Source organism: Mobula birostris, chromosome 3 (genome assembly GCF_030028105.1).
Source record: "Mobula birostris isolate sMobBir1 chromosome 3, sMobBir1.hap1, whole genome shotgun sequence".
Classification (NCBI taxonomy): Eukaryota; Metazoa; Chordata; class Chondrichthyes; order Myliobatiformes; family Myliobatidae; genus Mobula; species Mobula birostris.
Genome location: NC_092372.1, coordinates 34,918,885 through 34,936,480, shown reverse-complemented (window position 1 = coordinate 34,936,480; position 17,596 = coordinate 34,918,885). Strand labels below are relative to the sequence as shown.

The window sequence follows — 17,596 nt, the reverse complement described above, 5'->3', positions numbered from 1 at the left end:
AGGGTGAGATTTTAGAGGAGGTTTTTAAGCCGGGTACCGTTGCAGCATTTAAGAAGAAATACAAAAGTACATGGAGGAGGGGTTTGGAAGGTTATGGGTGAAGTGGGGTAACTGATTCTTTAAGGGAGGATGCCATGGTCAGCATGGGCCAGTTGGGTTAAAGGGCCTATTTCATGCTGTACTACTCTAAACAGGAACTGTTTGAAAGAGAGTTAGTGGAAGTTCAGGGCCAGCATGTTCCAGTAAGGGTGAAAAGCAAGACGAAAAGATTAGGGAGTGCTGGATGACGAAGGTTATTGATCAGGAAAATAAAGGAACCCTGTGACAGGCATAAACAACCGCAGTCATCAGCCAAAAACAAGCTGCTGGAGGAACTTAACGGGTCAGGGTGCAGGCAAAGGGAAGGTTGAACTTGGGTTCCTCTAGCCATTTGTTTTTTGCTCCAGCTTACAGCACCTCCAGTCTCTTGTGTCTCTTAAGTATTATAGAGGGTGTAGAAGAGTGCTTGAGAAGTAAATCAGGAAGACAAATAAAAAGAGGTCATGTAGTATCCTTGGCAGGGAAGATTAAGGAGAATCCCAATTTACTTTTTAAGACCAAGGACCAAGAGGGTAGCTACGGAAACCGTGGATTCCTTCAGGTACCAAAGGGGCAACCTTTGTGTGGAGCCAAGGAATACGGGTGAGGTCCCAAAGGTATACTTTTTTTTGTATTCGCCAAGCAGAAGGACACAAGGATAATGAGTTTTGGGAGGAATATGTGGATTGTTCAGACCATATACTGTAAGTATTAATAAATTGGAGCTGTTAAATGATCACAATAGGGTGGATAAATTACCAGGGCCAGATGAGAACTACCTGAGGATCTCTGAAAAAAGCAAGGATATTGCTGTTTGTGATATATATTAATGACTTTGACGCGTACTATATGTAGAAGGTATGATTAGTAAGTTTATATGTGACTCAAAATTGTTAGTATTAACGGAAAGCGTGGAAGGTTGTCGAAAGCTAAGTAGGATACAGATCAGTTGGAAAATTGGTTAGAGCATTGACAGATGGAACTTAATCCTCGAGTGCAAAATGATGTATTTTGAATTTCAAGACAGCGCATATAGTATATAGCAAATGGTAAGACACTAAGCAATGTTGATTAACAGAAAGTCTGAGGCATTCAAGGCCACAGTTTTCTGAAAGAATCAACACAGTTGGTTAGGGTGGTGAAAAAGATATATAACATGCTTGCCTTCGAAGGTCAAGGCATAGAATGTAAAGGAACACATAGGAGGCAGTGATCATAATATGATAGAATTCACCCTGCAGTTTGAGAGGGAGAAACTAAAGTCAGATGATTTACTTTACAGTGGAGTAAAAGGAACTGCAGAGGCATGAAAGAGGAGCTGGCCAAAGTTGATTGGAATGGGACACTAGCAGGACTGACAGCAGAAAACAGTGGCTAGAGGTTCTGGGGGCAATTCGGAAGGCACTGCAAAAAGAGAGGGCATAAGTAGCAAAAATTAGTTGGGAAGCTGGACTATCGGGAAGCTTTTAATAACCAACAGAAGGCAACTAAAAAAAACACAAGAAGGGAAAAGATGAAATATGAAGGTAAACTAGCCAGTAATACTAAAGAGGGCACATTTTTTCAGATACTTAAAGAGTAAAAGAGAGTTGAGAATGGATGTTGAACCACAGAAAAATGATGCTGGAGAGATAGTACTGGGGGACAAAGAAATGGCGGACAGACTTAATAATTATTTTGTGTCAGTCTTCACTGTGGAAGACACAAGCAGTATGTCTTAAATTCAAGGGTATCAGTGGGCAGAAGTAAGTGTAGTTGCAATTACTAAGAAGAAGGTGCTTGGGAAGCTGAAAGGTCTGAAATTAGATAAGTTACCTGGACCAGATGGACTACACCCCATGGAGGAGTTAATAATGATCTGTCAAGAATCACTAGATTCTGGAGGATTGGAGAATTGCAAATGTCACTCCACTCTTTCAGAAAGGAGGGAGGCAGAAGAGAGGAAATTATAGGTCTGTTAGCCTGACTTCAGTGATTGGGAAGATGTTCAAGTCCATTATTTTGGATGAGGATTCGGGGTACTTGGAGGAACGAGACGAAATAGGCCAAAGACAGCATGGTTTCCTTGAGGGGAAATCCTGCCTAACAAATCCGTTGGAATTCATTGAGGAAATAACAGGCAAGATAGACAAAGGAGAGTCAGTGGATGTTGTTTACTTGGATTCTCAGATGGCCTTTGACAAGGTGCTACACATGAGGCTGCTGAACAAGATAAAAGCACATGGAATTACAGGAAAGATGCTAGCATGGATAAAAGATTAGCTGACTGGCAGGAGACAAAGAGTAAAGATAAAGGAGGCCTATTCTGGATGGCTGCCGGTGACTAGTGGTGTTCCGCAGGGGTCGATATTGTGACCACTTCTTTTCACAATATACTGTAGGTCAGCAATTTGGATGATGGAATTGATTGGCTTTGTGGCTAGGTTTACAGACAATACAAAGATAGGTGGAGGGGCAGGGAGTGTTGAGGAAGCAGGAAGTCTGCAGAAAGACCTAGACAGATTGGGAGAATGGGCAAAGAAGTGGCAGGTGGAATATGGTGTAGGGAAGTGTATGGTCATGCACTTTGGTAGAAGGAATAAAAACACAGTTAATTTTCTAAACAGGGAGAAAACTCAAAATATAGTGGTGCAAAGGGTTTTGAGAGTCCTTGTGCAGGATTCCCTAAAGGTTAACTTGCAGGTTGAACCAATGGTAAGGAAGGCAAATACAATTTTGGCATTCATTTTGAGAAGACTAGCATATAAGAGCAAGATTGTGATGCTGAGGCTTTATAAAGCATTGGTCAGAATGCATTTAGAGTACAGTGAGCAATTTTGGGCCCCTTATGTGCTGGCATTGGATAGGGTCCAGATGAGGTTCACAAGAATGATACTGGGAATGAAAGGGTTAATGTATGAGAAGCGTTTGATGACTCTGGGCCTGTACTTGCTGGAGTTTAGAAGAATAAGAGGGGATGTCATTGAAATCTATTGAATGTTGAAAGGCTTAGATTGAGTGGACGTGGAGAGGATGTTTTCTATAGTGGGTGAGTCTAGGACCAGAAGGCACAGCCTCAGAATAGAGGGACTTTCATCTGGAACAGAGATGAGGAGGAATTTCTTTAGCCAGAGGGTTGTGAAACTGTGGAATTCATTGCCACAGATAGCTTGGAGGCCAAGTCATTGAGTATATTTAAAGTAGAGGTTGATAATTTCTTGATTAGTCAGGACTGCCAAGGTTACGATGGGAAGGCAAAAGAATGGGGTTGAGAGGGATAATAAATCAGCCCTGTTAGAATGGCAAAACAGACTCAATGGGCCGAATGGTCTAATTCTGCTCCTATATTTTATGGTCTTATAAGAGTTGAGGTATTATGTTGCAATTGGATAAAACATTGGTTAGTCCATACGTGGAGTACTTTTAGTCAACACACTACAAGAAGGATATGGTTGTGTTGTAGAGCCTGAAAAGGAGGTTCCAGGATATAACCTGGACTGTGGGATTTTAGATATGGGGAGAGATTAGATAATCAGCATTCCAACATCAGCAAACTGGTCAAGGCTAGATTTTAATTTTAGTAATGTTGTTTGAAGGACAAATATTAAGTTACTCCTCTACTTAATTAGAATAGCTCACAGCTTTAAATCTTTTTGACAATGTAATTACAGTACCAAATAAAATTATGGAAGTTGAGGATATTTGATAGAGTTCATTAATTAATAAATTAATAGTAAAAAAATAATTTTAATGCTTGTTTGAATAGGTTAAGGATGACCCAGGGATAGGAACATAAGCTACATCAGTATTAAGTTAAAATAAATTCAAAGTGCAAAGAAATTGTAGAGAATGAAACTCTAAAATAACAACTAAAAATGCTGGAAATGTAAGTGTGGATGCAGATATAGAGTTTGTGTTTTATGTTACTGAATTCACATCTGAAAAAATGCTGCTTGTATCTCCTCCAATGCTGTCTGTCTGACTGACTTTCCAGAATCTTTGATTTTCTATTTATGTTAAACACGCTTCTAATCTAAAATGGAGATACCGTTTTTCACAGGGTTGTTGACCAATGGAACAATTATTGATATATGCAGTCAATTTGGATTTGCTCCACACGTCCAAACTAGGAGGAGAAATGGGTTATCTGCAGACTTTGTTTTTCCAATAACCTCCTGACTCTGTTTCTCATACAGCTCAGTTCAGACAAAACTCTGGTGTTTGTTCTCTGACCAGCACCAAATAACAAAGGCTCGGCAGCCTTGCTTTTGCTGTCGTTTAAAGGCTCGACCCATTAAAACTCTATACCGTAAATTCTTATACTCTATTCAAATCTCTGCAGAATTATTTGTTCCCTATCTCAGTAATCAGATCCTGCCTTTTAATTCTTTGAGATGCTATGTCTGTTCTAATGATAATTTCCATTGCCTACCCTGAGCGACTGTGCTTTTGGAGGTTTAGATGTTCTGATCTGAAAGTTCATGCCAAATCTCTTTCCTTTCAGGCTTTCTCAAAAAAAAATCCCTCTTTAATCAGACTGTTACCTCTGTTAATATTTGTTTTATCGTGTCCTTGTTAAGTTTATTAGGAAATCTTCCTTTGTTAATGATGCTGTATAAATACAAACTTGCATTGAAGTGGAAGACCAGGAAATGTTTTACCAAAGAACATACTACAAGATAATGCATCAAGAAAAAAAACTACCATTTACTTCTTTTAAGCAATTTGCAGATAAAGATGTACATTAATCTTCTGCAAAAGATAAAGGGCTGGAAGAACTCAGAGGGTCAAGCAGCATCTGCAGGGTAGTTCACATTTTAGATCAAGAATCTGCATCAGCATTGTGAAGGCCAATAGCTAGTAAAAAAAGTGAGAGGAGAGGTGAGACTGAAATTGTTAGATGCAGATTCTTGTGTCTATAATCGTTTTTTAAAAATTGTGACCAAATCATTTCACCTTCTGATAAAATATTCTGTAAATTATCCCCGTTCCCAATGAAAGCTCAGGACTTATGTGACTTCCATTTTATGTCATTTATTTTTGACCATGTCCTTGGCCTGACAATACCAAATTTCAGCAGTCCAGAAATTATCGCAGCATTCAATAACCCCTGAAACAATTTTCCCTGCTACTAATCAGAAAAATGTACAGCTATTTTGGCTATGTTTATTGGCAAAGTTCTTTTTTACATCTATGGTACCCAAATGTAGATATATTAATGTGATTTCCATTTATCTCCGAAATAAATCTCTGCCTTCTTTCACAAGCTGTTCGTTTAAAACATATTTTCTTGCAATGTTGACACATCATAATGAGAATAGAATGTCAATATTCACTTACCTTTGATCCAGGAACCAAATTCTTTCATATCGCCAGACAGATAGCCTACTCCTTTCAAAAAGACACCTTTAGTGTTATTTTGCTGCACGATTGGTAACTCCACAACAGTTGTTTTCTTTTGCTCCATGAATGGATTTTGTTCCTCATAATATCAAAAGAATATCTGGTAACCATATCTGTTCAGAATTTACATATCTACTATTTTGTACAAAACAAGTGCATTGAAATAAATCTCAGTTAAAATGAAGCTGTGAATTGATGTGAAAATATATCTTAGATACAAAGCCGTACTTACCTGTAGAATTTCAATTCAAATACTCAAGCTTTTTTTGCCTTCAATGCTAAACTCCAGGGAAGGATCTAATGCTTTTATGCGGCAGAAGTACAAGTGTAAAATCTAAAAGCAGATTGCTATCAAGTTTGCAATGTTGTTTAATGAGCATGTAATTGCACTGCCTGGGGTATTTTGCATATATGATGAAATATTTCACTTTCTTATCGATTAATAAATTACTTATGAAAAGTTTACAGAAATTCATAATTTGGCACATGGAAAGTTACGATAGCTTGAAATGGCTTTACTCCAGGAGTAAACTAAATAATTCCAAGCCTCTGTTATGATGTCGGAAACCTTCACCTTATCAATTCAACTAACATACCTTAGCAGACTCAAGTCATCACCTTAGCAGCAATTCAAGTTTCTAACACACAGAAAGAACTTACATTTATTCAGCAACACTTTTGTGCTCAGGATGCTTGCAGCTAATGGAATTTTTGAAGAGTAAGTATCATAATACGCTGTAAGTAAAAACAGCAATCGACTTCAAAACACTGGAAGCAATATGTGCTTTGAATAAAGGTACAAAATAGATTATTCTATTTTGCCTCTAATTTCACCAAAGGCCAATTTAAGAACAAAATAAAATGGTCTGTCTATTAATATGTTTTAAAGGTTGTAGCTGAGGGATAAGTGCTAGTTAGGGTAACTCATCTGCTCTTCGAGTTGTTTACATCAATTTGAGAAGAAAGACAGACTTCCAGTTTAGCACCAGTGACAAAAAGACAGTCCTCAATTTGGATTATTTGATCATATGTTTGGTGTGGGTTTTGGATAGGTAGGATCCAGATGGATTCAAATTTGGTCAATGCTTTAGCACAATTGTGCCAGAGGAAGTGAGAATCTCTGCAATTTACTAACAATAGCATGATAGAATTTACTGGAGACCAATCGATGCAAAACCTCTGTTGTACTTTCACAGGGAAAAGTCTGCTGTTTAACCACGTACAATTGCTTCATTTTCAGTATTGTTCATTCACGGGATGCAGATATCACTGTCAAGGCCAGGTTTTATTGAACTATCCCGAATTGTTTTTTGAGAAAGAGGTCATGATCTGACTTGGAACCAGTGCAGTCCTTCTGTTTGTAGAAGCTGTGCCGGCACCTGTTGCAACAACCTTCAGTCAGAAATGCTGAGTAGGTGATTCAGCTCGGCCTCCTCCAGAAGTCCCCAGCATCCCAGATCTCAGTATACAGCCAATCCAATTCACTCCACGTGATATCAAGAAATGGCTGAAAGCACTGGATACTGTGGAGGCTATGGGCCAGACAAAATCCCGGCAATAGTCCTGAAGACTTGTGCTTCAGGACTGTCTGCGCCACTAGCCAAGCTGTCCCAGTACAGCTACAACATCAGCATCTATCCGGCAATGTGGAAAATTGCCCAGTTATGTTCTGTACACAAGAAACAGGACAAGTCCACCCAGCCAATTACCGTTCTATCAACCTACTCCCAACCATCAGCAAAGTAATGGAAGGGGTCATCAACAGTGCTATCATGCAGCAACTGCTTGGCAATAACCTGCTTATGGATGCCCAGTCTGGGTTCCATCAAGGCCACTCAGCTCCTGACCTCATCACCTCCCTGGTTCAAACATGGACCAAAGAGCTAAATACCAGAGGTGAGGTGAGGTGAGAGTGATAGCCCCCAACATCAAGGCAGCATTTGACCGAGTATGGCATCAAGGTGCCCTAGCTAAAATGGAGTCAATGGGAATTAGGGGGAAAACCCTCCACTAGTTGGAATCATACCTGACACAAAGGAAGATGGTTGTGGTGGCTGGAGGTCAATCATTTCATCCTCAGGACATCACTGCAGGAGTTTCTCAGGGAAGTGTCCTAGGACCAACCATCTTCAGCTGCTTCATCAATAACCTTTCTTCTGTCATAAGTGGGGACGTTTGCAGATGACTGCACGATGTTCTGCACCGTTCGTGACTCCTCAGATAGTGAAGCAGTTCATACCCAAATGAAGCAGGAGCCTGACAATAACCAGGCTTGGGCTGACAAATGGAAAGTAACATTCGAGCCATGCAAGTGCCAGGTATTGACCATCACTAACAAGAGAGGCTCTAACCATCATCCCTTGACATTCAGTCATCACTGAATACCCTAGTATCAACATTCTGGAGGTTACCATTGACAGGAAACTGAACTAGTCTAGCCATATAAACACCATGGCTACCAGAGCAGGTCAAAGGCTAGGAATCCTGCGGTGTGTAACTCACCTCCTGACTTCCCAGAGCCTGTCCACCAACCACAAGGCTCAGGTCAGGAGTATAATGGAATACTTGCCACTTGCTTGTATGAGTGCAGCTCCATCAACAGTCAAGAAACTTGACACCATCCAGTACAAAGGCAGCCCACTTGATTGGTAACTCTTCCACAAGCCTCCAATCCTTCCACCATCGACGAACCGTTGCAACAGTGTGTACTATCTACAAGATGCACGGCAACAACACACCGAAGTTCCTAAAGCAGCACCTTCCAGACCCGTGACCAGTACCGTCTAGAAGGACGAGAACAGCAGATACGTGGGAACACCATCACTTGGAAATCCTCTTCCTGGTCACTCACCATCCTGACTTGGAAACATATTGCCATTCCTTCATTGTTGCTGGGTCAAAATCATGGAATTCCATCCCTAACAGCACTGTGGGGGTACTTACACCTCAGGGACTGCAGCAGTTGAAGAAGGCAGCTCATCACCATCTTCTCAAGGGCAACTAGGGATGGGCAATAAATGGCTTGGCTGGCAACGCTTGCATCCCATAAATTAATAAATAAAAATAAGTTTTTGGATAGTGTTTCAGAACTTTTACCCAATATTAATGAAATAATGTCAGTTCCTTTCCAAGCAAAATAACATGGCTCAGACAAGAATTTGAGATATGATAGGTTGCATTCTCTTTTCCTTATTACATACCAATAGAAGCACTTAAATTCTGTTTAGATGTTCTTTTAAAAATCAGTCTCCTCCTCATTTTACTTTCCTTTTCTTTACTGGGCAGGTGACAGAAGTTTGTGTAACGGAACACTCTGCATTTGGTGATCATAATGCCATCAGTTTCAAAATAAACGTGGTAAAAGATAGGTCAGGTCTGCGGGTTTAGATTCTAAATTGGCGAGAGGCCAATTTTGATGATATCAGAAAGGATGTGGCAAGTGTGCATTGGGACAGGCTGTTTTCTGACAAATGTATATTTATAAGTGGGAGTCCTTCAAAAGTGAAATTTTGAGAGTACAAAGCTTGTATGTGTCTGTCAAAATAAAAGGTAAAGTAACAGGTTTAGGGAACCTTGGCTTTCAAGAGGTATTGAGGCCCTCCCTGGTTAAGAAAAAAAAAGGAGTTGCATACCTGATATAGGCAGGTTGGTACAAATGAGGTTCTTGAGGAGGATAAGAAATGCAAGAAAATACTTAAGAAAGAAATCAGAAGGGCTGAAAGGAGGTACGAGGTTGCCCTAGCAGACAAGTGAAGGAGAATCCTAAGGATTCTACAGATATGTTCAGAGCAAAAGGATTGCAAGTGACAAAATTGGTCCTCCAGAAGATCAGAATAGTAATCTATGTGTGGAGCCAAAAGAGGTGGGCGAGATCTTAAATTGACTTATTTTGCATCTGTGTTTGCTCTGGAAATGGACACAGAATCTATGGAAGTGAGGCAAAGCAGCAGCCAGGTCATGGACCTGATACAGATTGCAGAGGAGGAGGTGTTTGATGTCTTGAGGAAAATTAGGGTGGATAAATCCCCAGGGCCCAACCAGGTGTTCCCTTCAACCCTGTTGGAGGCAAGTGCAAAAATTGCTGGGGGCCTAGCAGAGATATTTAAATCATCCCTAGCGACAAATGAGGTCCCAGGATTGGAGATAGCTAATGTTGTTCCGCTGTTTACGAGAGGCTCTAAAAATAAATCAAGCAATTATAGGCTGGTGGGACCTGACATCACTAATGGGAAAGTTACTGGAAGGTATTCTAATGGACCGGATATATGAGTATTTGGATAGACATGAACTCATAGGGGACAGTTAGCATGGCTTTGTGTGTGGTAGGTCATATCTAAACAATTTTATGGAGATTTTAGAGGAAGTTACTAGGAAAGTTGATAAAGACAAGGCAGTGGATGGACATGGATCTTAGCAAGGCATTTGACAAGCTCTTGCATGGGTGGTTGGTCAAGAAGGCTCAGTTGCTCAGCATTCAACATGAGGTAGTTATAGAAACATAGAAACATAGAAAATAGGTGCAGGAGTAGGCCATTTGGCCCTCGAGCCTGCACCGCCATTCAGCATGATCATGGCTGATCATCCAACTCAGAACCCTGTACCTGCCTTCTCTCCATACCCCCGATCCCTTTAGCCACAAGGGCCATATCAAACTCCCTCTTAAATATAGCCAATGAACTGGCCTCAACTGTTTCCTGTGGCAGAGAATTCCACAGATTCACCAGTCTCTGTGTGAAGAAGTTTTTCCTCATCTCAGTCCTAAAAGGCTTCCCCTTTATCCTCAAACTGTGACCTCTCGTTCCGGACTTCCCCAACATCAGGAACAATCTTCCTGCATCTAGCCTGTCCAATCCCTTTAGAATTTTGTACATTTCAATCAGATCTCCCCTCAATCTTCTAAATTCCAGAGAGTATAAGCCTAGTCGATCCAGTCTTTCATCATATGAAAGTCCTGCCATCCCAGGAATCAATCTGGTGAACCTTCTTTGTACTCCCTCTATGGCAAGGATGTCTTTCCTCAGATTAGGGGACCAAAACCGCACACAATACTCCAGGTGTGGTCTCACCAAGGCCTTGTACAACTGCAGTAGTACCTCCCTGCTCCTGTACTCGAATCCTCTCACTATAAATGCCAGCATACCATTCGCCTTTTTCACCGCCTGCTGTACCTGCATGCCCACTTTCAATGACTGGTGTATAATGACACCCAGATCTCGTTGCACCTCCCCTTTTCCTAATCGGCCACCATTCAGATAATAATCTGTTTTCCTATTTTTGCCACCAAAGTGGATAACTTCACATTAAATTGCATCTGCCATGAATTTGCCCACTCACCTAACCTATCCAAGTCACCCTGCATCCTCTTAGCAACCTCCTCACAGCTAACACTGCCACCCAGCTTCGTGTCATCCGCAAACTTGGAGATGCTGCATTTAATTCCCTTGTCTAAGTCATTAATATATATTGTAAACAACTGGGGTCCCAACACTGAGCCTTGCGGTACCCCACTTGTCACTGCCTGCCATTCTGAAAAGGTCCCATTTATTCCCACTCTTTGCTTCCTGTCTGCCAACCAATTCTCTATCCACATCAATACCATACCCCCAATACTGTGTACTTCAAGTTTGCACACTAATCTCCTATGTGGGACCTTGTCAAAAGCCTTTTGAAAATCCAAATATACCACATCCACTGGTTCTCCCGTATCCACTCTACTAGTTACATCCTCAAAAAATTCTATGAGATTCGTCAGACATGATTTTCCTTTCACAAATCCATGCTGGCTTCATCCGATGATTTCACCGCTTTCCAAATATGCTGTTATCACATCTTTGATAACTGACTCTAGCACTTTCCCCAGCACTGATGTCAGGCTTACCGGTCTATAATTCCCCAGTTTCTCTCTCCCTCCTTTTTTAAAAAGCGGGGCTACATTAGCCACCCTCCAATCCTCAGGAACTAATCCAGAATCTAAAGAGTTTTGAAAAATTATCACTAATGCATCCACTATTTCTTGGGCTACTTCCTGAAGCACTCTGGGATGCAGACCATCTGGCCCGGGGGATTTATCTGCCTTCAATCCCTTCAATTTACCTAACACCACTTCCCTACTAACATGTATTTCCCTCAGTTCCTCCATCTCACTAGACCCTCGGTTCCCTACTGTTTCCGGAAGATTATTTATGTCCTCCTTAGTGAAGACAGAACCAATGTAGTTATTCAATTGGTTTGCCATGTCCTTGTTCCCCATGATCAATTCACCTATTTCTGACTGTAAGGGACCTAGATTTGTCTTAATCAATCTTTTTCTTTTCACATACCTATAAAAGCTTTTACACTCAGTTTTTATGTTCCCTGCCAGCTTTCTCTCATAATCTTTTTTCCCTTTCCTAATTAAGCCCTTTGTCCTCCTCTGCTGGACTCTGAATTTCTCCCAGACCTCAGGTGTTCCGCTTTTTCTGGCTAATTTGTATGTTTCTTCTTTGGAATTGATACTATCCCTAATTTCCCTTGTCAGCCATGGGTGCACTACCTTCCCTGGTTTATTCTTTTGCCAAACTGGGATGAACAATTGTTGTAGTTCATCCATGCGATCTTTAAATACTTGCCATTGCATATCCACCGTCAACCCTTTAAGTATCATTTGCCAGTCTATCTTAGCTAATTCATGTTTCATGCCTTCAAAGTTACCCTTAAGTTCAGAACCTTTGTTTCTGAATTAACTATATCACTCTCCATCTTAATGAACAATTCCACCATATTATGGTCAGTCTTACCCAAGGGGCCTCGCACGACAAGTTTGCTAACCCTTCCTCATTGCTCAATACCCAGTCCAGAATGGCCTGCTCTCTAGTTGGTTCCTCGACATGTTGGTTCAGAAAACTATCCCGCATACATTCCAAGAAATCCTCTTCCTCAGCACCCTTACCAATTTGGTTCACCCAATCTATGTGTAGATTGAAGTCACCCATTATAACTGCTGTTCCTTTATTGCATGCATTTCTAATTTCCTGTTTAATGCCATCCCCAACCTCACTGCTACTGTTAGGTGGCCTGTACAAAACTCCCACCAGCATTTTCTGCCCCTTAGTGTTATGCAGCTCTACCCATATCGATTCTACATCCTCCCGGCTAATGTCCTTCCTTTCTATTGCGTTAATCTCCTCTCTAACCAGCAATGCCACCCCACCTCCATTTCTTTCATGTCTATCCCTCCTGTATATTGAGTATCCCTGAATGTTGAGCTCCCATCCTTGGTCACCCTGGAGCCATGTCTCTGTGATCCCAACTATATCATATTCATTAATAACTACCTGCACATTCAGTTCATCCACCTTGTTATGAATGCTCCTTGCATTGACATACAAAGCCTTCAGGCTTGCTTTTACAACACTCTTAGCCCTTATACAATTATGTTGAAAAGTGGCCCTTTTTGATTTTTGCCCTGGATTTGCCGGCCTGCCACTTTTACTTTTCACCTTACTACTTTTTGCCTCTACCCTCATTTTACACCCCTCTGTCTCTCTGCACTTGTTCCCATCCCCCTACCACATTAGTTTAAATCCTCCTGAACTGCAGTAGCAAATGCTCCCCCTAGGACATTGGTTCCAGTCCAGCCCAGATGCAGACCGTCCTGTTTGTACCGGTCCCACCTCCTCCAGAACTGGTTCCAATGCCCCAGAAATTTGAATCCCTCCCCCTTGCACCATTTTTCAAGCCACGTATTCATCTGAAATATCCTCCTAGTTAATTAAATTAGACATTAGCTTTGTGGGAGAAGCTAGAGAGTGGTCGTAGAGCATCACCTCTCTGACTGGGGGCCTGTGATTAGTGGAGTGTTGCAGGGATCAGTGCTTGGTCCGATATTCTTTGTCTTGTATATCAATGATCTGAATGATAACGTGGCTAACTGGATGAGCAGATTTGCAGATGATACCAAGACTGGGGGTGTAGTGGACAGAGAGGAAGACTATCAGAGCTTGCAGTGGGATGTGGACCAGCTGGAAAAATGGGCTGAAAGTGTAAGATAGAATTTAATGCAGATAATTGCGAGGTGATGCACTTTGGTAGGGCTAACCAGAGTAAGTTTTACACAAGGCACTGAGGAGTGTGGTAGATCAGAGGGATCTGGGAAGACATTGCAAGCGGGATCCCAGGTAGAAAGGGTCATAAAGGAAGCTTTTGGCTCTTTGGCCTTCATAAGTCAAAGTACTGAGCGCAGGAGATGGGATGTTTTGTTGAAGTTGTATAAGATATTGATAAGTCCTAATTTGGAGTATTGTGTGCAAGAAAGGTGTAAATCAGGTTGAAAGAGAATAGAGAAAATTTACAAGGATTTGAAGACCTGAGTTATAAGGAAAGACTGAACAAGTTAGGACTTTGTTCCTTAGAATTTACAAGATTGAGAGGAGATTTGATAGAGGCATGCTAAATTATGAGGGGTGTAGTTAGGGTAAATACAAGTAGGCTTTTTCCACTGAGGTTGAGTAGGACTACAAGAGGTCATGGATTAAGTTGAAAAGTTTAAGGGGAACATGAGAGGAAATCTCTTCACTCTGAGGGTTGTGAGAGTGTGGAATGAGCTGCCGGCGAAGTGGTTGCATGAAAGCTCAATTTCAACATTTACAAGAAGTTTGGATAGGTACATGGATGGTAGGGATATGGAGGGCTATGGTCCCGGTGCAGGTCGATGGGAGTAGGCAGTTTAAATGGTTCAGCATAGACTAGATGGGCCAAAGGGCCTGTTTGTGTGCTGCACTTTCCTATGACCTTATGCTTCTAATCCTTGGTCCTCCTTTACTGAATTCCAAAGTGATTTCAATGCACAATCGTTGCTCTCTTTGGCAAGATTCCAAGCCCTTTGCTTTGATCTAACATTATTTTTAACTTCTTGTGATAGCCACAGCTGGTCTATTCTTTATTTTTTTTTTGCCTTGAAGGTTCATTGACTGATCTTTATTATATGTCAACAAATTTCCTCATGTACTCTTATTTTGTTTAATTATGTCATGTGCTGCATGTTATGGAAGATCTTTGAAAATTCTATATACAGCACATTAGCTTTTAATTAACATCTGCAACCTTATATCATTCAAATGAATGTGTTTGTATCTCTTTCACCAGCATAACCGGCATAAAATCTATGGGGCTGCATGTGAAGTTCATTCTCTCCCCCAGCTTAGTAGCTGACATCTGAGTTCCAGGTGTAAAAGTCAGATCCAACTTAAACAGTCATGAGCCACACACACAAAATGCTGGAGGAACTCAGCAGGCCAGGCAGCATCTATGGAAAAGAAGCACCAGGGGGAAGGTGACACTTCCCATTCCCATTTGAAATTGTTAGTCCATGGTCTCCTCCAGTGTTGCAATGAGGCCACACTCAGGTTGGAGGAGCAACACCTCATATTCCGTCTGGGTAGCCTCCAACCTGATGGTGTGAACATCGATTTCTCAAACTTCCATTAATTGCCCCTACCCTTCACCATTCCCCAATCCTATTTCTGTCTCTCACTGCATCTCCTTACCTGCCCAACACCTGCCTCTGTTGCTCCTCCCCCTTTTCTTTCTTCAATTGCCTTCTGTCCTCTCCTGTCAGATTCCCCCTTCTCCAGCCCTGTATCTCCTTCAACAATCAACTTTCTTGCTCTTTACTTCACCCCTCTCCCCTCCCCCCAACTTCACCTTCACTTTGTGCTTCTTCCTCCCCCCCCCCCTTACTTTCTTACTTGGACTCCTCATCTTTTTTTTCCAGATCCAATAAAGGGTCTCGGCCCAAAACATCTTTACCATAGATGCTGCCTGGCCTGCTGAGTTCCTCCAGCATTTTGTGTGTGTTGCTTCAGTTTCCAGCATCTGCAGATTTTCTCTTGTTTGTGATTAAACTGTGATGAGTGTGTCATTGGCCATTCTCCACAGAGTCATTGTGTAATGAGCTCTTCAGACCTGTGCAGGGCACCAGAGAGCGATGTGCTTTGAGGCTTTTAGAGCAGCTGAACTAGTTAATTGTGTTTAACGATTGTCATTAGTCATTTAGAATTTCTTGTGTTTTCCTTGGTGACGTTCTCTTTGTAATGTGGTTTCCTGGTGCCTTCTGTTTAAGTTTATTTTAATAGGTTCAGGGACACCACCATGGGTAACAAGGGTGTCCAAGCCAACATAAAAGCCAAAGAGGGAGCATATAATAGAGCAAAAATTAGTGGGAAGTTAGAGGATTGTGAAGCTTTTAAGTACCAACAACAGGCAACTAAAAAGTCATTGAGATGGAATACAAAATTAAGTTAGCCAATAATATTAAAGAGGATACCAAAAGTTTCTTCAGTTTAAAAGAGAGGAAAGAGTGGATATCAGACTGCTGGAGAGTTGGTAATGGGAGATAAGGAAATGGTAGATGAACTGAATAAGTATTTTGCATCAGTCTCCACTGTTGAAGACACTCGCAGTATGGTGGAAGTTCCAGGTGTCAGAGGTCATGAAGTATGTGAAGTTACCATTACTAGGAAGAACAACCTTGGGAAACTGAAAGGTCTGAAGGTAGATAAGTTACCTGGACCAGATGGTGTACACCCCAGGGTTCTGAAAGAGGTGGCTAAACAGATTATAGAGGCATTAGTAATGATCTTTCGAGAATCACTTGGTTCTGGAATGGTCTAGAAGACTGGAAAATTGCAAATGTCACTCCACTCTTCAAGAAAGGAGAGAGGCAGAAGAAAGGGACCTATAGGCCAGTTAGTCTGACCTCAGTGGTTGGGAAGATGATGGAGTTGATTATTGAAGATGAGATCTTGGGATACTTGGAGGTACATGATAAGATAGGCCATAGTCAGCATAGTTTCCTCAAGGGAAAATCTTGCCTGACAAATTTGTTGGAAGTATTTGAAGAAGTAGCAAGCAGGATAGACAAAGGAAAATCAGTTGATGTAGGGGACTGGATTTTCAGAAGGTCTTTGACAAGGTGCCACACATGAGGCTGCTTAACAGGTTGTGAGCCCATGGTATTACAGGAAAGTTTCTAGCATGGATAAAGCAGTGGCTGATTGGCAGGAGACAAAGACTGGGAATAAAGGGAGCCTATTCTGGTTGGCTTCGAGTGACTAGCGATGTTCCATGGGGGTCTGTGTTGGGACCAAATCTTTTCACGTTATATGTCACTGTTTTGGATGATGGATTGATGGCTTTGTTGACAATACGAAGATAGGTGGAGGGGAAAGTAGTTTTGAGGAAATAAGGAGGAAATACAGAAGGACTTGGACAAATTAGGAGAATGGGCAAAGAAGTGGCAGATGGAATACAGTGTCAGGAAGTGTATGGTCTTGCACTTTGGTAGAAGAAATGAAAGAGTAGACTATTTTCTGAATGGAGAGGAATTACAAAAATCTGAAGTGCAAAGGGACTTGTGCATGATTCTCTAAAGGTAAATTTGCAAGTTGAGTCTGTGGTGAGGAAGGCAAATGTGAAGTTAACATTCATTTCAAGAGGACTAGAATACAAAAGCAAGGATGTAAAGTTGAGACCTTATAGAGCACTGTTGAGGCCTCACTTGGAGTATTGTGAGCAGTTTTGGGTCTCTTAGAAAGGCTGTGTTGAAACTGGAAAGGGTTCAAAGGAGGTTCACAGAAATGATTCCAGGATTGATTGGCTTGTCATATGAGAGCATTTGATGGCTCTGAGCCTGTATTCACTGGAATTCAGAAGAATGAGGAGTGACCTGATTGAAACTAATCATATGGTGAAAGGGCTTGATAGAGTGGATGTGGAGAGGATGTTCCCTATGGTGGGAGAGTCTAAGACCAGAGGACACAGTCTCAAAATAGAAGGGTGCTCTTTTAGAATGGAGATGAGGAGGAATTTCTTTAGCCAGAGATGGTGATTCTGTGGAATACGATGCCACAGGCAGCTGTGGAGGCCAAGTCTTTATATATATTTAAGGCAGAGGTTGTAGATTCTTGACTGGTCAGGCCATGAAGGAATACAGGCAGAAGGCAGGAGATTGGGGCTGAGAAGAAAATTGGATTAGCCATGATGAAATGGTGGAGCAGACTCGATGGGCCAAATGGCTTCTATATCCAATGCTCCTATATCTTATGGTCTTATGGTCTTACAGATTCCGTGTTAATTGTGTTATCTAAGTAGATGCCCA

The 17,596-nt window shown here is 41.5% G+C and overlaps 1 protein-coding gene across 4 annotated transcripts in view; it reads right to left on the bottom strand.

Moving 5' to 3' along the window:
- LOC140194964 (urea transporter 2-like) overlaps positions 1-17,596 on the bottom strand; it is a 93,005-nt gene that overhangs the window by 55,742 nt on the left and 19,667 nt on the right. For 2 of the 4 annotated variants that reach the window (XM_072252446.1, XM_072252445.1), the window contains exon 3: positions 5,398-5,539. In XM_072252446.1, the coding sequence (XP_072108547.1) occupies positions 5,398-5,539 (142 nt within the window). Of the gene's footprint in view, positions 1-5,397; positions 5,596-5,692; positions 5,789-17,596 lie in introns of those variants that run through there. The other 2 variants (XM_072252447.1, XM_072252450.1) reach the window with 2 other exon arrangements.